The sequence below is a fragment of the Electrophorus electricus genome, chromosome 11 (assembly GCF_041902795.1).
Source record: "Electrophorus electricus isolate QZ-2024a chromosome 11, ASM4190279v1, whole genome shotgun sequence".
In the NCBI taxonomy this organism is placed as follows: domain Eukaryota; kingdom Metazoa; phylum Chordata; class Actinopteri; order Gymnotiformes; family Gymnotidae; genus Electrophorus; species Electrophorus electricus.
This window is the reverse complement of record NC_137507.1, coordinates 23,642,661-23,665,829: the sequence shown is the minus strand read 5'-3', so window position 1 is coordinate 23,665,829 and position 23,169 is coordinate 23,642,661. Positions and strand designations below refer to the sequence as shown.

The window sequence follows — 23,169 nt, the reverse complement described above, 5'->3', positions numbered from 1 at the left end:
GATTTGAATTTATTGGCAAAGGTTGGATTTGATGCTGAGCTGCAGGGAAGAGCCTGTGGCGAAAAATAAATGGATTTCACTTTATTGTTGCGAACTATCACACCGCCTCATTCCACACCTCATCAAACAGAACTGATATTCACACACAGCAACAGAGCAGTACAAAGGCAGAGACATTACGTTGCGGGGAGAGTAATAATCAGCATCAAGGTACTCCATTTTGGTTCATGATTTTGAAGGGGTTTGTCTCAATAACGAATCATTTTAAAGAAACAAAGATTGCTTTTGACTTTATTTTTCAGGGTCCATGCATGCATTATTTTACTTCTGGGAAATTTCCGACTTCTGGGGATTTTTTGTCGCTATAAGAAAGGCGTGGACCCCTTGAATACGTAAATTTATGGAGGGGCAAAACAATATTAGACTTCTGAGGCATCGAAAATTAAATGTCTTTAGTGTGTACATTTCTTGAACGCCTAACAGCAGCAATGTTGTTCGTGTCAGGTGCTGTATGTCTTCGTTCCACTAGGGGTCACTTTAGTTACACCTTAGAAACGCTCATGTAAATTATTTGATCACCAGCCATGAAACCCACAGGTTTGATACATGCAGCACGAGTGTGTGCAAATATACCCTGTATTATAATATATTATATTACCCTAATAGTCAACGAAATAGCAGGCTGGAAAATCTGGAAAGTGTTGACTTCCTTTATATTATTTATTTATATTTCCTTTATATTAGTTATTTTCGCAGTAGTTTTTACGCGACATTAAATTAGACCTAGATTATTAGTGGTAACTTGAAGCAGTGGCGCGCAGGAGGGCTACAGACTATAGTTCTCGGCCGTCTGTGTAGGTGTTTATCACGAATTAAGGGTATTATTTGACCCGTGCACAGACTACGTATCAGCGGTAGGCTTTAGAAGTGCACAGGAAAGTCGCTTTGTTAGCGCGTGGCGTGTTGTACCCGCTACTGTAAATGCTCCACTCCATTTGATGACGTGCCGCTCCGCTGTAAACATCATTCGCGTTTGCCACCGTTTGGAATCCTTACACACTTGAAATTGTCCGACCAGACTGTACTCATTGAAGCTGCATATCACCAAACTATCGATCAAAGTGAACCTGTGAAATATCCGTTCAGTTTGAAATGGCAAGGAAAACCGAAGTCCCGTCTGTCTTCTATGGTAAGTTGCTGTTGTCTGTATATTGCACGTACTGTACGGGCTTCGTACATTGTGGCTTGTGTTGCTCACGCGATGACTGCAATAGCTTTCAGAGCAGGATATAGATAACATTTTGGGAACGTTAACTTACAGGAGATGCAGGATATGTTGAAGAAGACATTCCACCCGTCCAGATTAAAAAATATACATATCTTGTAACAATTTAAAATTTTAAAACATTCCGAAATAGAAGCCTGTGAATATGAATGTTACAAACATTTGTAATAGTGAGCTCCGGGATTAGCGACGGCTACTTTGTTTTCGCACGTGCCTGTCTTTTCAGTGATTTGCGCTCGCGGCTTCACTGGAATAGTGGTGGTATGCAACTTTATGTTGCCATGGGCACTGTGTGTAGCCCTCGCGCTCAGCAAATCGCTGAAGAACAGTGTGTCCTACAGTAGCCTATCACCTACGACTCCTCGTTCACAAAGTGACTGTACTGCCTTTGAAAACTACGTTCTAAATGTGACCTGGCTCTTCTTTCACTCTTAGGACCTCTTGCTCAGACAAAGTCTGTTGACCTGGGTACACTGAGCTCCTCCTGAATTCTGCTGTAGACTTCCAAACGTAATTTCGTATCTTCATTTGCCGTATGAAAGAGAACGTCACTGAAAATTAAGTTAACCACACTGAACTCTTATCGACTTAGTAGGCTATGCCACTCATTTTCAGAAGCGCATGTGATAAATGGATATGTCAAATTAAGTCTCCAGTACAAGTTTATGAAAACAACATCATACCTCGTCTTTAGTGTTACTGTAGACAAAAAAGCTGACTGAACATCTTACCCAGTGTTATAAGAGAATATATCCTCTGTAAAATGATGAGTGACAAGGCAACCAGTGCCAAGACGTCTTTGATCTCATGAAATAGCCTCCAAGCTATTAGAGAGTCTTGACTTTATTTTCTCTAATTGAATGGTACTAAAAGGATCTGATTGTGTTTTGTGGAACCTTAACAAGGCCATGCTGAGAGACACTGGCTACTAATAGTTCAGTCAAGCTTAATGCCAAAGATTAGTTAATGGCAATTTAAGTGTATAAAAGGTATAAATTAAGTACTGAATTTGAATGACAATTCATAGCTGCCTAAAAGCTAGTGGTTCCGTTTATGGTTAATGTATTGATATTTATTTTAGAGTGCCTTTAAGTGAAATGGAATGCAAGAAAACAAAGAACAGGCCAACTGTTAGGTAAGCATCTCAAACCACATTAAGACTATGGTAGCATTTTAAATATTTAAAATCATCTTATGTTTTAGCCTTCTTCTTGTGTTCAAGCTTTATACACTTTGAACATGCAAGTGATAAAATTTTTTGCTTCATATCAAACATCACACAAATCAAATATTACACATCAAACAATACATTGTCATGTTCAAAAAAGATATCCTGACATTGTCTCTGCCAAGATAATAATTTGATGGGAAAAAAATATGAAAAACAAAAACTAACAAAAACCCCACTGCCCTGAAAATCAAGAATGAGCAGTGTAATTGCTCTATGATAGTCAGCATGCCTGCGGGCAGGAGCCAGATGCCACTGCTTTCTGTGGTCTGAGATAGAAGAGTGGATTGAAAATTAATGTTGGGTCTTCTTTGTTGGCCAAGCCTTATCTAGCAGTGGACACGCTCAGGCAGCTGGATAAGCCTGCTCTGTAGGACAGAGATAATCCTGCCTGTCACCTTCCCCTGGCTCACCCCTTGCTTCTTGCCTAATCTGAGATGTGTTTCTACTCCATGGACATGCACGTGGCTGCACATGCAGACAGAAAGACACACACACACACACACAAACAAATGGGAGTGTTATACACTGGCATCCCTGTTCCTCTGTATTCTTAATGCTGGTAGGTGTTGTGGTCAGTGACACATGCTTGATGGACAGGTTGGTACAAGGAACCGAAGGTCTAATAGAACATGTTGTTCAGGTTCTTGAGCTCTTTTTCCCAAGACTGTACTCGGATGTGCTTCTTCTGTTCTTCTCAAGTGCCCTTCGAAACTCCAGGACTACATTGCTGTGCCACGCTTGTGTGCTGAAAATCACAAAGGAATGTTGCAGATTTAGGACATCCATTCCTTTAAATGACATAAGAAAAAGAAAAGCATGCTGTTTCAAACCCTTGGTTTGTTTTTGATTAGTTCTGTTACAAGCATTTTGTCAAGCTACATACTCATTGGTACATCATGTAAATAAGACATATTGAACACGCTGTAAATTACTTTTGGCTAATTCTGCTGGTATGAATTTTTAGCTCTGGGCTTGATTCCACCTTGAAAAGAAATCACATTGGATAAATTGAATTTAGAAATGTAATCCTCCATATCTATCGACGACATAGGACATATATAACCATGTTTTATCTCAGAAGGTTGTCTCTGTGCTGTAGGCAGTCCGTATAATAATTGAAAAACTACGAGTTATATGCATTTATTTTTAATCTTTTTAACTTTAGTCCTTGCCTGCAATCAAACTACTAGGTGAGGGATGGGTCATCGGTTGCACATGTTGTTTGTGCACCTTCTGCTATATGAATATTTGAAGCACTTTTCATTCCTAATACAAATCATGCTTCTTTTTTATCTGCATCCTCCAAAGACTCTAATCAAGTCTAAGTGCCTTAATATGGTCTTTGCCTTGGAGTTCTGCTCTATTACTTGCAATCTCCAAAACCCAATAAGGGGCCCCACAAGGTATGCCTTCACTTAATTAATTTAACAGATGAAGTCTCCATCATGACACCTTCAGAGAGTGAGAAGTAATCAGGATTAAATGGGGTCCTTAACACCCATTTTGATCTGTCTAACCTTTTTTCCTCTTGGAGGCCAAGAAGCTGAATGCAGGAGCTGCTAGATGGACTAAACGGCTATTTGAGTGGGTGTAATAATGACAGAAGCACAGCATAAATCCTTTCAACGATCTTTTTCACAGCAAAGCCTCATGGGAATGTTTGCAGCCCTATTCTGAGATCTGCTGTTTAATCCACTACTGTGGATGGTCTGTAGAGCAGAAGCCACTGAATGTACCATTTATATTGGGGGAGGGGAGATCAAACTCAGTCATGGTGGCCAGAAATCCCTTATGATGATTCTTATGAGCATCTTTTTAAATATTCCATCTTATTAAGCATTGTCAAAAGAGTGTCTGTGACATTTTCCTGAGCTTGTAAAATGCTAATAAAAAAAAAAATGAAACAGGAGCTTCTTTTTTCACCGCCACCATCCAACACACTTCTGTTTTTTTGCCTGGCAGGTAGCCATTGGCCTCCCCACCTGTAGCTTGATATCTTTGCAGAGCACATCCAACCAACCATGCAGGGAATACCAGGTGATCCCAGTGCTTACATTTTAGGGTGTCAGCACCTGGATCAGTGATGAATACTTTGGCACAGGCAATAAATTCTGGGCCTCATGAATATGGATGACCTCCTGTTTTAGAGGCAGAAGCAAGAGACGAACCCTCCCTGTCTCCTGAAACCGAAACGAGGCACTGCTTGAGTGCTGGAGCAATGGAGTGCAGCATGCATTCTGGGAGAGTTTTGGCGAGTCACTGGCACACGGTGAACTGTGCACCTCGTTAAACTTCATTAATTCCAGTGCCTCTGTCTGACCACATCATGGAAACACTCTGATGAGGTTCATTAGTGATGTCGTGTTACAAGGAAGCATCGATATGGAGACTGTGTGTTATAACACTGCACTTTAACTTCTTGTCCTGCTGCCTCCACCAATTTCCTGTGCCATGCTACTGGAGTTGACTCATCACTCAGAGTTTGTGCAGGATAGCAGAGGAGGTGTTGACTCATGCTAGTTGCTTTTTCTGAATTCAACTTGCATTATTTTCCTCTTGTATCTCGCAGAGGGGTAAATATGACACGTTCCTAATTTCTACACAAGCTTCCTACTGCATCTTTTCAAAGTACCACCTTTGCTGCATTGCCATGACAAGAGGAGGAGCTCAGCACTCTTATTTTGATCACACAACCTTGCAGATCACTAGGCTAGGGTGTGACATAGTCACAGGAAAAAGAAGTCCCTGCTAACCTGGTTCTCATTGTGTTCTTTGATGGAATGGCAGAAGGAATATAATACAGCTGAGGTTCAAACCTTTGTCTCAGTTTTAAGACCCCAAGTGTTGCTTAGTAATGGTACCCAATGCACCAAGCAATCTCTAATGGACAAAAGACATAAAAAGGCAGTCTTGCCGCCTTTCTTTCTAAGTGCTGTCAGCAGAAGCTCCAGACAAGGGCATTAACTTTCATGGCATTCTACTTTGGGCACAGCGAAAAGAAAATTGCTTCAGCCTGAAATTGCATCAGTTACAATCAATCTCACAAGGTTTCTTAGAAGCTGCCTCACACCGGAGTTTCAGAGGCTGGCCTACCTTGAGAGGAAAGGAAGGAAAGACACATACGCACGCAAGCATGCACGCACACACACACACACACACACATTAAGGTTATGCCTAAGTAAAGGTTAAAATCCACATGAATCTAATGGAATTGGTGCTGCATAAAGAGAAGTAAATTAAGTAAATTATTCATAAAAAGTGCATTAAGAGGCAATTCCATTAAAATGAAATGAACAGACCTATCGTTGAAGCCAGCTATCTTTTACCAGGTATTGGATTCCACTTTACATTACACTTACATTACACTTTCTACCAAGTGAACTCTCAGGAGCACCTTAATTTTACTGTGATATTAACTGTGAAATATAAGGTCTCTTTTAATTAATTCTGAGACATGCACAAATCCATTCTAGCTCTCCTTATGCTGGACATCACCTGAAATTCAGTGGACAGTCCAAATATTCCTGTAAATCTCTTTGTAGATTTGATTTAATTGAGCTTACCTCATGATGTCCCTTAACTGGGACTGGAGGGATGCATAAATTGCCTGATCTTTACACATGAAACTGAATTCAAAAAACTTTTTTTCCAAACTATTAAAAGAATAAACTAAAACCCTGTAACTTTATCTATATCAGACATACATGACAAAAAATAAATAAACTATAAAAAACTTTATGAAACTGAACTGAATTTCAAAAGAAACATAGCTGGGATAAGCTTGCCATATGCGTCTACCCTATCCAAGGTTGAGCTTTTATAAGAGATATCAACTTCAAAACTTTAAAAGGACCAGGAACTTTAAATAGCCTAGCAGACCACAGTACATTATTAGCTCACTTCAAGGACGGTTGCTTGACATTTGTGCAGAGTTATTCTGGTGAAACCAGGAGACTGATTTCTCTGCAGATCTCAGTGAGGAGAGAGAGCCTGACACATAGCCAGCTAACATGCATGGTGAGCTCTGAATTACACACAAAAGCTCAGCATTTTTATGCTGTTTGTATAACATTTAAAAAAGGAATCAAATCTACGTTCGCCAGATTACGCTAACCAGTAAATATATTAATAGCAGATCCGGCATATGTGATTGGGAGTGGGACGACAGGAACAAGAAAGGAAAGCTTATTACATAAGCTATTTCCTTTTTGCAATATCTGTTATATGTTCTAATATGCTGTGCTTCTTGTAGCTCAGAGTTTGATGACACTGACAGCTAGTCCGCCGTGCTCACAACATAGCATGAATGCAAAAGGCAGTTTCTAAGCATTCTGAGCTTAGCTACATGCTGCGTGATCTCAGAGCCCTCAGATCACTAAGCTTACCTAAGCAAGTTAAGATCATTGATCATATTGCTTTGACTGGGAAGCACCACTACTTCTCTGAAGTTCCTCTCTAAGTGATGTATTGTTTTTTTAAAAAGTGACCTGAATTAAATGCATATTTATGTACATAGACTTATTTACATACATTACTGTCAATTAAAACAGTTTGAAGTCAATTAATTGACTTCAATTAATAAACAAACAAATAACAAGCAACAAATAAACAAGCAAGAAAGTTCTACTGGACACCAATGAACACTGTAGAAATGTAAATTCAGAAAAGTAAATTTCCACTCTACTTCTCAGATACCTGTCTTTGCTTAGTTATGAGGGAAGCTGCTCAACAGAGTATAGCTCTGACAGGGTACTGGTGCAATAACATTACTGAAAACTGTAGAATAAATGCACAAAGGCACAGACAAGATCACAACAACACAATTTACAGTACTGTTGGATTATACTTAATTTTATAAAGTTTATATGTCTATGTACATTGTATATACTCCCTGAAGAGCAAACATGTTTTTTCATTGCTCAGTACTTTTCCATTGCTGGGTAACATTGGCTTATCTGAACACCATGTACTTGATACCAGATAACAACAGACCAATCTTTGATGCGTCTCTCCAGAAGGTGATAAAGGGATCACCTTTCATCCTTATTATATCAATTCTAATAAATATCTACATTTCACTCTGAAAGTGTGCGTTGTCTGCCTGATTATTACTTCGATAAATTTGTAGTCATTGAAATGATCCCAACAGTACAAAGTAACATTACAGATAAAGGTGGTGCATAAACAAACAAACAAAAAAAAAAAACAATTTACAGGATATAGATTTTTGTGCAAAATGAATTTAAAATGATGACATATAAGGTGTGTGGTTGTGTAAACATTAGAGTTCATTATGCAGGCAGTTCAGTAGTGGGACTGTGGTGCCTGTTGGTTTTAGTTTTGAGTTCCTTAAAGAGGTTCGGAGGACCTTCTGAAATAAGTGCTGTCAAGGATGGGAGGGAGCTGCAGACCTTCTGGTGGCCCCATTCACTGCTTGAGATTGGTGGATTTCAGAAAAGGGATGGAGGGATACACCTGATGACCTCAGATACACTGCAGCTGGTTTCTGTACTGTACAGTCGTGGGGCTGAAGCAAACAATAGGTCATTACACTTTCAGTGATGGCTTTGTAGAACTATAAGAGTACAGGTTTTGCGATACAAATTGAATTGTCTCAAGAAATACATGTGCGTCTGCACTTTCTTTGTGATAGAATTGATGTTCTTGTCCCAGCTAAGAGTGCTGGAGGTGAAATGGTACTTAGGGATTTCAGGATTCTACCACACTGACAGTAATGTTCTTGACTACTAACAAGAAGGGTGCTTCCTGAAATCTATTATCATTTCCGCAGTTTGGTATAAAGGTCCAGGTTGTTTGAGGCACACCTCAGCTAACTGGAGCATTTGAGCAACATCGTATACCATCTCTGAAGTAAATCATGAAAAGATACCTCTTGAGTGTATAGCTTTGAAGCTTAGACTACTGAACCATAATTAGTCTTCCCTGTCTTTTAGACGTATACCCCCAAAATCTGAATCCCTCCTGTCCCATTTCTCCAAAAGCACACCACCATGTAACTTTTACACTGCGCTAAGGCAACTCCACTGCAAAGCAATCTCTGTGAAGTCAGTGATGCTCTGAGGCCTACAACAGCATTCTCTGATAGGACCAGAATGTGTGTTTAATGTTTGGGGTGGCTGGGGAATAATTGGAGGTGCCACAAAATTTTCCATTCATTTGTCCTCATTCCATGCTGCAGTAGTGTTGCTTCTGACCCCCACAACAGAGGTACAATGCACTGTGGGATGTGTTAGCGAGGGAGTCTAATTGACACTGAAAGGGGTTTATTGAGTGGAAAGCAGAGTTTCTTGCTGAAGTAGTAAAAGCAGACTGTGATGCCATTAAGTTTGGCAAATATGCTGAGTGTACATTTTGTGTCTCAGTGAGGACATTTGCCAATCATGATTCTTACTGAAAATCAGCATATAATAGTCATAGCATAACATCACACCCACAAACTATTGCTGGTTTATTTTAATACTGCATTGGCGGGGGAGTGAATCAGATCTAGTTTTGAGATGTACAGAGCTTTACTTCCTGCTTTTTTATGTGTGCACGTGATATAAATGAATTTGCTTAATGGCATTTTAACACAATTACTCATTTTCATTTGTAGTTGAAATTAAATTGTGCAGTGACGCGCAGCAGTGGCAATCCACTACAGCTGCCATTTGATGATGACAAAGGTGGAGGAAGCTAAAGAGGCAAACATGTTCTGAAGTCAGAGGACATGACAGATGGGTGCAGGACATCCCTGTGGACTTGGAGGTGGGAGCATCCATGGCCTGCGGTGGAATTCGGGAGAGGTCAGCCTCCGCAGCTGCCAAGCGTTGCTGCTAAAAAGGGTGAGCCCCGCCAACCTGCCCTTCGGGGAGCCTGGCCAGACAGGTTCTGACTCATTTGAATTGCAGATTCCCCATGCCATGATGTGTCTTGTAATGGCAAGTGATGTAACTGAGGCAGGTAGCGAAGCCTGCTCTGGGCTTAGCAGATGAACGTGAGACTGCAGCTTCTGCTAAATGACAGCGTGGGTGTCTGGAGTCTCAGGAAATTCTAGGTTTATTTCTTTACGTTGTGAACAGTTTCTTTTTTTAATAAAACAGCTGTCAGTTGGTACCTGTAGGTACAATTTGGTTCTGTTTACCCCAAGAGGATAACTGTCTTTGTTGCTGTCTGTGCGTGTGTGTGTGTGTGTGTGTGTGTGTGCGTGTACGTGTGTGTGTGTGTGTAATCCAATAGAGTGAGCGAATTAATTTAACTCTAGCATGGTGCACACACTAATATATATGTAAAGCAAGCTGTTCCATTTTAAATTGCTTTAGTGAATTTCACAACTCCCTACATAGTCTTTTGTAGGAAAGGTAAAGGATTTATTGTCAATAAATGGTCAAGTTCGTTATTATTGCTTCCTCGCACCTTCGTGCTGTTTTCCAGTGATAATGTGCCGACTTTGTCTGAATGCTGCCGACTACTGCATCGCACCCCTGCGCGCTGCAGAATGGTATGAACTCATTACTGATTCATTGACTCCTACGGTTGATTTGCTTCAGTGTCTATGATTGATGGCATTTTTCACTCTATACAACCTCCGGCCTCCATGCTTTTAAGAGCTATGTTTTCATTTGCCATTAAAGTCATTCAAAGGAGTGAACTGACAGCCGCTCTCTTGGGTCCTCTCATCTTTTTTTTTTCCCCCTGACATCCGGTAGATATTGTGCTCTCTCTCTCCCCGGGCCCAAGTCAGATGACCTCTCGCCTGCATCTACATGACATGCCTGAGCTTCACCATGTCACTCTGTCTTCATGGTATCTGACAATAAAATCCATAAATCCAGCCTTATTCACTGAATCCCATCAATGTGTAATGATGCGTCAATTTTCTTGGAATGTAGGACGGTGAATATGCGCACTCTGGGCACAATGTGGGAAACCTGGTGTTGGTCTCCAAATCTTTCCCATCAAAGAGCATTACCGTATGACTGACAGCAGAAACTACTTTGTTTCTTTCCAGCGAAGAAAAAGAGTTCTACCCGACATGTCTAGAATGGGGCCGCTATTACATACCATGAAAGAGAATGAATTTCCTGCCATCAAAAGCTGCAGAGAGTTTGAAGTGCAGGCAACCCTCGATTAAGCTACAATCACACAGTCCATATTCATCTCCCTTGGTTCTTAGTCTAGAGGTTAGAAGCCTGTGTCTGACCAGTAAAGTCAGATCTAAAAAAAATGGTTTGGGGTCTTCTTGGTAGACCTAAGCTATCCTGGCTGTAATTTAAATATTAAGTTGAATTCACATTGGAAAATGTCAGCTTATGTCAGATCCATAGATTCAGCCAACATTTGCTTGTAGGGAACGTATGCACAGCAGCCATTCCAAAAGCTTAATAGCAGAGAAACGGACAGTAAGTCTTATAAATCTCAGATGCCTGTATAATAAGGTGAGCTGAAATTATGGTGAAATTGAAGAGCCATCTGTTCCGTAATTGGACTTTAGATTCTCTTTTCTGGGTCATGTGAGATCAAAGCTGGAAGTCTGGGCCCGTGCTTTTGGAATAAGTGCACTTGGACAGATCATTAGGCGTAGGCTTAGTGGACCAGGCTGCAGCGGGCATTTGCCAGCGCCTCATTACATGATGACTCTGTATGGAATGTTATGAGCTTGACTTCTCATGTTTGGCCGCTAATTGACATTTGTATGGCTATGTGCCTTTGCAAGTGTGTGTGTGTGTGTGCGTGTGCATGTGTGTTTGTGTGCGTGTGTGTGTGTGCGTGTGTGCGCGCGTGTGTGTGTGTATGTGTGTGTGTGCATGTGTGTGTGTCTGTGTGTGTGTGTGTGTGTGTGTACGTGTGTGTGTGTGTGTGTGTGTGTGTGTGTGTGTGTGTGTGTGTGCGCACGTGTGTGGGTGTGTGCGTGTCTGTGTGTGTGTGTATGAGGGAGTGCTGTAATTAAAAGGGGAAATGGATATTTATAACAGGGCTTATGAAAAAATGAAGGGCAGTTTTGAAATGGACAGATGTGCTTCTTTTCCTCTATCTTCCCTTCCTCCTTCTCTTCTTCCCTCCCGCTCTCCCTCTTTTATTATTTCGTGTCCTGTCTGGACCTCATATAGTTCATTCATGAATACTTTATATTGAGGGTGGGGCAAAACCATTTGTTCTTTTATAAAATGATAATAATGTATAATTGCTCAGCTGCATTCCTGAAATGTCAGACCCAATAGCACATTTCATAATGTTATAATACCAGATTTTCCTCTTGAAAAGCAGCCTCAAGCCTGTGTGTGTGTGTGTGTGTGTGTGTGTGTGTGTGTGTGTGTGTGTGTGTGTGTGTGTGTGTGTGTGTGTGTGTGTGTGTGTGTGTGTGTGTGTGTGTATAATGGAGAGGGGTGTAAAGCGAGGGTATATTACATCTGCCTAATCTAAATGATTGGTCAGTCTGGGCAATATTTTCTACAGTAGCTCCAAAACTGGATAGAGACCTTACAGTTTAGTCTCACTCTTCTCCTCCTTTACCTAGCAAACCTAACCCTGCCATAATTGTTCTTCCTCAGGATAGTAATGGAATTACACTGTTTATACATCTTTAACTGAGAATACTTGGAAAGAACATTGTCCAACAAAAACCACTGCATTTTACCCACTACAGAAAGGAGCAGAGTTGTGGATGTTTAAAACGATCTTGAATCCTGAATTTCAGCTGACTGTACAGAAGGATTGGGGCCCTGGAGAGGTTTTGATGCTGTTAGGGTTTCCTCCAGATGAGTCCAGCCACGACACTCCCATTCATTCAGGCTTCTCATAGAGATATGATGTCAAGTAACAGGAAGGCTAGCAGAGTTTTCCCATAGCTTGCTGCTGCTCTCTGCCTTTGTCTGCTCCTTCATGCAGGCTCACTTTTGAGAGTGAAGTGAGGGTTTTTGTTCTTAAGGCAGTGGGACTCACACAGAGACTAGGGTCAGCATTGCTGCTCTGTGGGGACAGCACAGAGGATATGTGATATCCTAACATCTGGTTATCCAATACAGTATGAGTTTCTGTGTATATGGGTGTGTGTTGAGGATGTTGAGGTTTGTGTCTGTGTGTGTGTGTGTGTGTGTGTGTGTGTGTGCTTCTGTAAGTATATAATTACATGTACAATTCAATTAGGTTACAACATAATTAACAAAAAGAATGTTTTTTAAATGCCCACAATTCTGTACAACCTACTAGCTTCAGTGAGGCACAGAGTGGAAGTCATTTGACTTTTCTTTATGTTCAAAGAGGAAAAGAAATACTGTAGTGAACTGATACTTATTAGTGCTATTACTGTAGGCCTTCTAAAAGTCCAATCCACTGCATGTGTTCCACAAGCTAAACTGAGTCAGAACTGTGTACAATTCACACTGGAAACAAGGAAGTGAATGTAACCTAGAATCACAGTCAGGCCACGGCTCAGCTATATTTGGCATTGTATATAGTAGATGTGTTTCACATTCATATCCCTTTGCTGTTGTGTGCAAATACAATAGCGGAATCTCATGCTTGGGTGAATTGATGTGATCGAATCAATGGTGTTATCATGGCAGAAGATTATAAACACTTCCTTGTGTGACAGTGTGTGGAAAAACCCAGAAGCTGCCTGAACAATTGTGTTATGACAAGATTTCTCAAACAGAATGTCATCAGGCCCAGAAAGAGCAGTACACAGTGCTTTTGCATGTTGTTGTGCAGAGCTTGATTTCCCAGGACCATGGGAATGGATTCATTTTTCACAGGTGCCTGGCCTTTTCACATTACAGTCACCATCGCAGTAGCACAAGGAAGGATCAAGGAGAGATGATAGCCTAGAATACATTCAAACGGGGTCAAACGTAACAGAACTAGTGAGAAAGTTCTGTTGCTATCGCTGCCCAGTGAAGGAAATGAAACCAACCTGCCTGAATATGATAGAATACTCTCAGAAATTTTCCTGATTTGCCCCCTCCCACTGGCCATTAGATTAGGACTCATAACCTGAAAATAGGCTAATGGACACACCTAGATGCTTAAAAAACACCATGATTAAACAGGACTTCTGCAGTCTGAAAGGCAGTGGGTAGGCCAACAAAAAGGATGACTCTATTAATCTGACCCAATGGGAAAATCTGAGAAAAGAAGTGAAAGAATGAGACATAGGGAGATCAACAGCTAAATGAGATCAGCGTGAATCAGACGGAGAGAGGCTCTAACTTGCCAACTGGAATTGTTTTGTTGTATTTACTTTGTGATCAGGTGGTGCAGGAAGCTACAAACTTATGTATGTTAGCTAACATTCTTTCCTACCAAAAGCTGGCCAAAGGTTGTTAGGACAGCAGCTACGGATGAGATTCGGGTGACCACATACAATGAATGAGTGAGCCCAAATGATGAAATGATCCTTACATGTGCAGAGGACATATTTTTCAGCAGAAAGGCACTGTGCAGGGATGGAAACACCCTCTGATCATCTATCTCCCATCTAATGGATCATCTATCTCCCATCTAATGATATAACCCAGAAAGGCTTTCTCTGTAGGTGAAATTTGTGTTTTTCTCCTTTTGTATACAATCTATGCTCCAATAATATAATGAGGATGTGTCTGACTTGTTTTTCAAGGTCAGAAAAATATACCACAACATCATCAATGTAGGCAATCACAGATTTTTTGAGCATGTTGCAAAGGACATTGCTAATCAGAGCTGATGTGTGATTAACGTCAGACATCAGAGCATTATAGAGGTATGACTAAATATTCATAATGACTGAAAGTAGTGACAGACACTGTCTTCCATTCATCACCTTCCCTGATACAAACCAGAATGTATGTGCTCCAGAGGTATAACTTACTTGGCTCCCTGGAGCTGTTCCTGTTCCAACAGCTTTGGGAAAGTGTATTTCTTAGTAATACCTTTCAGACCACAGTAATCTATACTGGGACAGTGTGTGGATAAAGGTACCCTCAGTGGTGTATTCTCCACTAACAAGAGTGAGGACTGGCTCAGGAGTGGTGGCTGCCTGATATTATGGGTCTCTTGTATCTCCGTGTGGAGAGCGTGTGATCCAGACGAACAGTGAGATAAATCAGCCCCTCCAATCCAAGCCCTGTCATGGGACGCTCGCCTCTCACGAGTTACGTGGTTTGGCTCGCCGCATGCAGTGGGAGGGTCTTGTTTGTTTATTTGTAACCATGCCTGCACACACCTGCACCTGGTTTAGTGTTTGCCAATGTCAAAGCCCTCATCCTTGCAGGCTAACTCCGACAGTATTTCAGTACACAGGCTATTGCAGAAGGCAACTAGCAGGGCAGACTCTTTCCAGCCACAACTGGCAGCCAGTGTGAAACTCCATAACATAATCTGACAGAGTTTGCACTGCCAGATCTTACCAAGTATTCGACCATTCGACCCTCTCTCAAGAGGGTGATCAAAAACAGTTCTGAATTCTCTGTCCAACCACTCATATAAAAGAGCCTGGGTAGTACCTTGCCTATCAAACAAGATACCAAAATGGACATGTGTGTTGTATCCAAGGTGGGGGTTGAGTTATTAAAGAAGTGCTACAATGCTATTAAAAAAGCATTGTAGCAAAAACCCTCGGCAGTCATTGGGGTTTATACTAGTCAGGTTTACTCATAGGGAACACGGGATTGATTAACACAAGGGTGGAACTACTCCTGGGAACAGAGGCGATCTCAGAGGTGTGAATGGTTTGCAGCATTGTGGACATCTACTACATGTTATCAGCAGTGAGTGCCAACTTCTTCTGCTGATCACTCTGTTGTTGAGTAAGAATGTAAGCAGACTGTAAGCTCTCAAACCATTACTAGTGTTGGCCCAGGAGCCTGGTTGCTGACTGCTGTGTTCAAAGCTTCCCACTCTGCCCTCTGCGTGGAGGTGAAGTATTCTGTAATGCAACAAGCCATATTTAGATTCTCACAGAGTGGAATGAACACACTGGTTTTATTACAAGGAGGTTTATCCAAAGCCTTAGTTGATAGATAGGTGAGGGTCAGTAACCAGAGTGAAAGCAACCAATATATATAGGGCAGATGAAAATGAAAATGAGAAAAACAGTCCAAGGTCATACAAGAGAAGGCAGCCCAAATGGGCAACCGACCGAGACAGACCAGCGCAGGAGAAAATACTTCAGAAAGTGATTACGGAAATGGACAGAATATAGGGTAGTATGATGATGCATAGCTGAGGATAGTTAGTAATCATGTAGATCAGTGCAGACTGATGGACATGCAGATGACTGATGGATGGTGGGAGATGCAGTTCAAGGTGGTGGAACAGCCAGCCTCAGGGCTTGTGGGAAGCATGACAATACCACCACCACTACTACTACTACTACAATTAGTACTACTACTAGTAGTATATTACTTTTTCATGTACTTTTCAGGAAACTAAAGGACACATTGCAAATAGAGAGAGTAGATGGAATACAGCAGACTAGATAGCACATAAAAAAGGCTATAAATAAAACATTTAAAGAGTATAAATATCTGCTTTAAATACAGAAATTAATATGTTTTCACTCCTTTATATGTTTTGTAAAGACATCATTGGTAGGCCTTTGTTTAATTTCTGTTATTTTGTCATCCCCCCCCCACCCCCCAAAAAAAGGTAAAATTTGAAAATTATTTTCTTACAGTATCTTTGCATCTTTGGTGTCAAATGTATGAATGTATGGTTGTGTGTGTGTGTGTGTGTGTGTGTGTGTGTGTGTGTGTGTGTGTGTTTGCGTGTTTAGAAGTTGGTGGTTTATCTGACTAAGACTGTGAAGAAATTGCATTTGCTTCTTTGAGGGTAAAAAGCATGTATAAATTCACCACACATCAGTTAACAGACTTTATATTCCTGTTCACAAAAGATTTAGTTGTTAATGTAGCTATTTCTATTTAGAAGTGTTATTTCATGACCTTTTCATACACCTTTGCTTACATAGGTCTTTTATGTTCAATCCAGTTTTGCTTCAGGCAGTCAAGCAGAGCACATCCGAATACAGCTCTCTCACCTCTCTTTTATGTGCCTTAGATTGAACCCAACTTCAAGCACCTTTCAGTTGAAAATTGACAAACTTGACTCAAGACATCCCAGTCTCATGGTGTCTAATGGAAACGACAGGAGAATAACAATTGTTTTCACATTATATGTATAAATATAAACACCACTCTCCTTGTTAGAAACACTTATTCATTAGAAATGCCCAGTAGGTGCAGTTATAGACCTACCTATTGCACAATGTGTTCTATTCTCTAACTTATCAGTTGTCAGTTCCTGACTGCAGTACTGCTGTTGGCTAATGTTTTCAGGTGGCAGACACAGTCACAGCTCAGAAGTGACACTGACACTTGGGAAAACCTTAGCAACACTGCTGTACCTAACCCACTCATACCCATTCAGCACACCCACTACCGTGCCACTACCATGTCAGTGCCTCAGCTGGGTAGAGAGTGGCCTACCATCCATAAATATCCAGCCAGTAGCAGCCCTATGCTCAGAAACTGATGAAACAGGTGGAGGGGGGAGGATGGAGGATGGATTATGGATGGTGAATGGGAACTTGCACATGGGAACAAGCAGGCTTTCCACAAGTGTGGGACTGCACATATAAAATGCACCTGTACAATAGGTGTCCCTAAAGTGGCAAATGAGTGTAGGTGCAAAGTAGGTGTGTTTATATATAATATATATGTAGCTAACCAAAAATGCATAGGTTGTATTCACATCTTGTCTGTGTTCAAGAAACTCCAACTCATTGCAGCTATATCATGCAATATAGTGTTAATGAGTTGAATAAATCTCTAGAGATCTGTCCCAAGATAGTGCATTAAAGCAAGGATGTCAGAAGGAATGACCTACTTTAGAGCATGCTGCATTTTAAACATTAATAACTGTTAACAAACTCTACCTTATAATGGCGAGGAACTTTGCTCTCTCTGAAGCTTCCCTCTGAGGTCAGATATTTGAGCAAAATATTGCTGTGATCAGTATTGTAGTTCTGTAATAATTTTGCAAGTTATCTTTAAAAAAAAAAATTCTTTGCTGCATTTATATGTTCTGCAGGAATATCCTATGTCTTTATCTATCCAGATTTAAGATTAAAATACCCTTATTTTAAAGGTAAAATATTTTATGAGAAGTATTTAAAATCTGGAGAGTAGAAGCAGGGGAATAATTGCTTTAGAAAACAAAACACTACACACAGATGCACGCCCACACTGACACACACACACATTGTTATCCCACATGGCCATTAATTGTCTGCATTTTTATCAACTCCACATTATCCCTGTGCCACGCTGAACTGAATGGGATTGGATGGAGCAGGTCTTGCTTTGAATCTCAATCACTTCCATCCCTGCACACGTAGCCAGTGCCACTGATCCAGATCTCGAAATTTAGTCATTTACTAATGAGCACAATACAAAATACCTTAGAAGTCACTACACCGGGCACATTTTTGCATAGTGTTTATAAAGGGATGATAAGGCACCAGTAATTACCAGCAGTAATGAAGCAGTATTATTTTCCATTCTGCCGCCTTGTTTCATTAGATGTTTTTGTCATAGTTTGAAACAGTTCTCCTGACTGGTGGTTGACATTAGGAGGACAGATAATAAATTAAGATTCCTGGCATTGCCATGGAAGTTTTAATGGAATTTTCAGACTTGCTCCCAGAAGTAATATGCTGTACTGAATAAATGCTGTTTCAAGCAGTAGGTGTTTGACTGGAGCAGGGCGCCTGTCAAAAGTTTAGCACGATGGTCAGAGTCTAGTGGGACCTTGACGTCCACTAGACAGTGGCAGGTGGGGTATTTGACTGGGGCAGTGCACCCTGTTAAGGCATAACACAGGTGTCCCAAGGTGAGCTTGGGGAGGACACCCTAAGAAGGGTGTGGAGAGAAGGGTTGGTCACATACTGAGGGCAAGGTAATGCAAAGCTGCAGTACACTGTGAAAGTTCTAAAGCTGCAACAGTTGTGTGGAACAATGGGAGTTAGGAGTGATGAGGGAGCATGGAGGTCTGTAGGTTATGTTAGTATAAGAGGTGCTGAAGTGCGCTGACTTTGGATATCACAAGCTGAAAACAAGCCAGATGTTTAGCATCTCTGTGAGAGTTTCTTTTGTTTGTTCAAAATCAAATCACCATGTGGTGCATGGTGGATTCCACACAGCCAGGAACTCTGGATTTAACTTCAGCCAGAAATTCATCACAAAGTGGCCATGATGTTCCAGAGGCCTTTTGGTCCCAGTGTGGCCTGATCTAAAGTGAAATGCACTGCAGCTCTAATGTTAAGGAATGTACCGCACCGTAAGTGATGTTTGACAAGCTCTGCACTGCAGAATTGATGCAGGGATTGTGTTTGTTCAGAATACCAATGCTACTTTATGGCTCATCAGATGTGCTGTTTGGACTTTACGGCAGGTGGCCTATATGTTGACGACTGGAATGTGATTGTGGTAGCACTGGTCTTAGCAACAACAATGCAAACTCCCAGAATAGCATCTCTCTTAATCTCTGGTGGGCAGATGGACAGACACCTGTATCTATTACTGAGGAAGCTCAATGGAAGATAAAAAGTGAGTGCCTCAGGCTGAATAGTAGGTTGAATGGAAAGAAATGTATTTTCTCTTTGTTGTTGTCACTGTGGCAAGCAGAAGGCCTCCTGCCTCATTACTGAACCACAGTCTCTGCTGCATCATTTGAGAAGACACATTTACCAAGTCATATAGAAGCCATTTCCTTCTTACCAGTTTCTCAAGCTTTGATTTTTTTTTCTCCGTGAGTCTACGTTGAGGCAAGACTTTTTGTCAAAGCCAGAGCAATCTAGTCATCCGTTCATTAGTGAAGCCGGATCACTTAGTCCTGTGTTAGAGCATCACGCCTTGGTCTCACTTTAATGGTGCTTCATATCTGCGCCAAAGTCTCATAAATAAATGTAAATTTCTTTAGGCCTCTGACTCCAGTTAAGGGAGTTATTCCCTGTTCATTTAAATCCTGGGCTGTGTACTGTGATGAGGGCCTTCTGAGACAGACATAAGTTGCTTCCCTCCAGCAGAGAGAAAGGAAGCTTGCTGATCTTATCAGAAGCTTGTCGTGATCATCTGATTCAAGGGGGTGGAGCTCAGCTATTTACAGAAGAACCAGTCACTTTAAAGTGTGCACACTGTGAAGTCACAGTGACAGCAAGGATAATGCACACTAGACAAACTTACATTTTCAAAAGGTCTATGAATTTTTTATTTTTTTTCAATTCTGAAGCAGACTTGCATATCTATCACACTTTTATGAAAATTGTATTTCTTTTTGTGAAAGTCAAAAGACGGAGAAAGTTCTTCCAACTTGGCACCATTTATACAGGAGAGTTCATTCATCATTAGGCATTGGAAGGTCAAGAAATGATTAAATTAATTGGATTTTCCATTGTCTATTTACCCATTTAAAGTATTCAAAAGTGCTTAAGCCACATGTTTTTGTTTTCAGATTTTCCAGAAGAAAAGATTTCTTGATGTGTTTCATTTTCTTTTTGCCTACTCTTTCAAAAATTTTTAATTTGATCATATATAGTACAGATTCACTTTTTCATGCCTGGTTACATTAGGGATGCAGTAGGCACCTTTAAGAAATATGATAATCAACCAGCCTAGTTTTCCTCTTGTGGTTTTGTGGCAAAAAAATCTGAGCTAGTCAATGTCATACACTTCCTTATTTGCTTTTTAGGACTGAAGAAACTTGTTTTATGAAGCCTCTCATTTAAAAATGTTCTAGAGTCTCATTTAAAATGTCTTGTGTGTCCATCCACTCCACAGCATTGCACAAACACGGCTTTTAGTCTTATATCATATATTCTACCTTCTTAGAATTTGGAGTCATCACAGTTTCGCAATAAATATGCCAGTCAGAATGCTGCATGTCAATTATAGTTCCCAATTCACTATATTGTATCTGGCAAAACTCTGAAATGTAAGCTGAGTAAATCCACTTAGAAATAGTTGTAGGACTTTTCTGACAAGTAGACAGGGTGGGTGAGGGAGTATATGCAGAAGAATTTCAGAATTACTAACTCTGAACACTGCTGGCCTATGCAAATGCTGTTATAGTCCCAGATTGGTCTTTTTTAATTCATCAATTGTGCCCACCTAGGAACTATGAGCTTTTAAGATGCTTTAATAATAGGACACCTAGGAACAATGAGATTTTAAGATGCTTTAATAATAAGACATGTTCCACTACAGTGTGAATTCACTTACAAATGCAGAACAATTGAAGTGGTGTGCAAAGAGTAATCTAGGAATGAACTCTAGTAAATCAAACTGACAGAGGAGAGGCAGTACTGGTGAAAAGCTTCATTTCTGAGACTGCATGAATGAAACAATCTGGCAAAGCACAAGCGAGACAAGCAACCCTTTTTTGTAATGTCTTAAGCAATGAATAGTAAAGAATGTTTTAACATGTGATACATGTCACATAATTTTAACACCTTTCCCTTTGACTAGAAAAAAAACTGTCAACTTAAATCACACACCCTGATTGTTTTTTCCCTCTGCAGTCAAACAGTTATCAGGCTTCTGTCTAGACATTATTAACCAGTTAGTCAAGGTTATACAGCCCCTTCTTGTCTCTCATTAATAAACTGTAAATTACCTTCTCCTCCACCATTGCATACGCCAGGGTGTACTATAAATCCATAAATATTGCAATGCCTATAAAGTATATTTACATATATGTACATATAATTGTCCTAAGTATTTTGAAATCGATTATGTGCCTTAGCCTCTTATGCTCTTATTGTTTCATGGTATATTTTGGGGTGTTGAAAGGTTTGGTGTTAGTAGTCTTAGCTGCCATGATAGAACTGAAATGGTTGAATGGTTTTTACAGAGTAGTGCTGCAGTGTCAGTTAAGGCACACAGTGCATAAATAACGTATGTCAGCCATTTTCTGAATACCCGTATTTACCCACAGAAGCAGAATGACATTATGGGCAGGATTGTATGAAGCCTTGCTGGTTTGCTTCCACGAATTCGAGGCTTCTCCTTCATTACCAGGCGAGAGCATCTGTCAGTCGCACTGCTCAGATTGCAACACCCCTGCTGTTCTCCATAATCCCCCAGATCCACCCTGTAATCCACCCTATAATGCTGAGACAGAGAAAGGACACAGACGATTGGCCATCAGGTTGGACCGCAATGTTCATGCACACTTGATCTCTAACCATCGGTTTTAGGGGTTGCCTTCTAATGTTCAGGTGTAATGTGAATTTCAGGACCTGTGTAGAAGGACTGCATCTAACCAAGCATATGCCTGTGATGTTATTTTTATCACCCAGCTTGTGCAGGCCTCACTATTCTGCCCTAATAACACAGATATACACACACACACACACACACACACACACACACACACAAACACACAACACATATGCTCACACATGCTCTGCAGCTAAGCCTTTCAGGCATACAGGGGCCCTGAATAATACAATTGTTTTTGACAGCCAATGATAATGATAATGTGTTTTTTACAGCAGGGCAGAGGGTCTAAGAAGCTTGTTTAATGGGATATTTGCTTGTACATCGATGGTGAACATGCAGAGAAAGCAGGTGGAGAATCTTTCAAGAAGATAGTAAAAACAGGAAAGATCATTCAGAATTTCAAAATTAGAGCTACTCACTGTGGCTTCCAGAGCTCCTTCAACTCTAAAGCTAATCAAAGCTACAATTTCATCCTTGGACATTATAGCCATTTCTGTTCAGTTCTATTGAAGTTACTTTTTTAAAATTAAGTTTTAAGTTTCATAATGTACTTAAAACTTGCCTGACTGACTCCATTTAGAATGTCATAGCTGTATGGACCAGCTTGCATTATGACAATGTAATTAAACCAAGCTGTCTGAATTAAAATGAAATTAAGAATATGAAACATGCCTGTTGCTATGCAGGTGCTCAGCGGATTGGGAAGCTTTTAGATAAAATGGAAAACATCCACCATGCCCTGTTGACACTGAGTGCAGAAATGAAAAGGTAGCCAAAGGTTCTGCCTGACATGCATCACAGAGAGAAAGGAGACCTGATTGTGAAAAGACATGACAAGATACAGAATGACAGACTATATCTGAAGGCATGAGACTGTTGAAACTCTGTCAACTGCATATAGCCTGGTACAAACATCCTGGATCGCACAACCTTCAGCCTAATTCTTAGTCTGGTATTTTCTGATAGCACTCCCTTTGTGCATAAGGGTATTGTATCAATGTCAGTTTAAGGCTTTGGCCACTGTCATGCTTTCCTTTTTAGTTTTCATGCCCTGTATTTGCCCATTTTAACTGTATCGTCTTCATAGCTCTTGAGAACATGCTAAAAAAATAACCAGACTGAACACATACACAGCAAATTCCCCAATGCTAAATTAACATATAAAGTGTTTATATAAATCCATCTGGTCCAGCTATAAGCTTTTGCTGTGGCGAGCACCGGTACTCAGCAGTGGTTTTTTATGCAAATGCTCATTTGCTATATGATGAATGGGCCTAATTAGAAATGATTAAAGAAACTTGTGTATTCAAAATGACATCAAGGAATTTTCTGCCCATTATTAAAGGTATATTTTCTATTAACTGTCCTCCTTTGTTTTAGTTAATTAGTTAGGAGTT

General features: G+C 40.6%; 1 protein-coding gene across 6 annotated transcripts in view; it reads left to right on the top strand.

The window, feature by feature from the left end:
* The first annotated feature begins 304 nt into the window (after positions 1-304).
* The window catches only part of slc44a5a (solute carrier family 44 member 5a), a 65,237-nt gene continuing 42,372 nt past the window's right edge, over positions 305-23,169 (top strand). For 2 of the 6 annotated variants that reach the window (XR_014125793.1, XR_014125794.1), the window contains exons 1-2: positions 663-1,189; positions 9,133-9,361. Coding sequence is in view for 4 of the 6 variants with exons in the window: in XM_081722673.1 (XP_081578799.1) it covers positions 9,247-9,361 (115 nt within the window). In the remaining 2 variants the exon portion in view is untranslated. Of the gene's footprint in view, positions 1,190-9,132; positions 9,362-23,169 lie in introns of all 6 variants that reach the window. The other 4 variants (XM_081722673.1, XM_081722674.1, XM_081722672.1 and 1 more) reach the window with 4 other exon arrangements.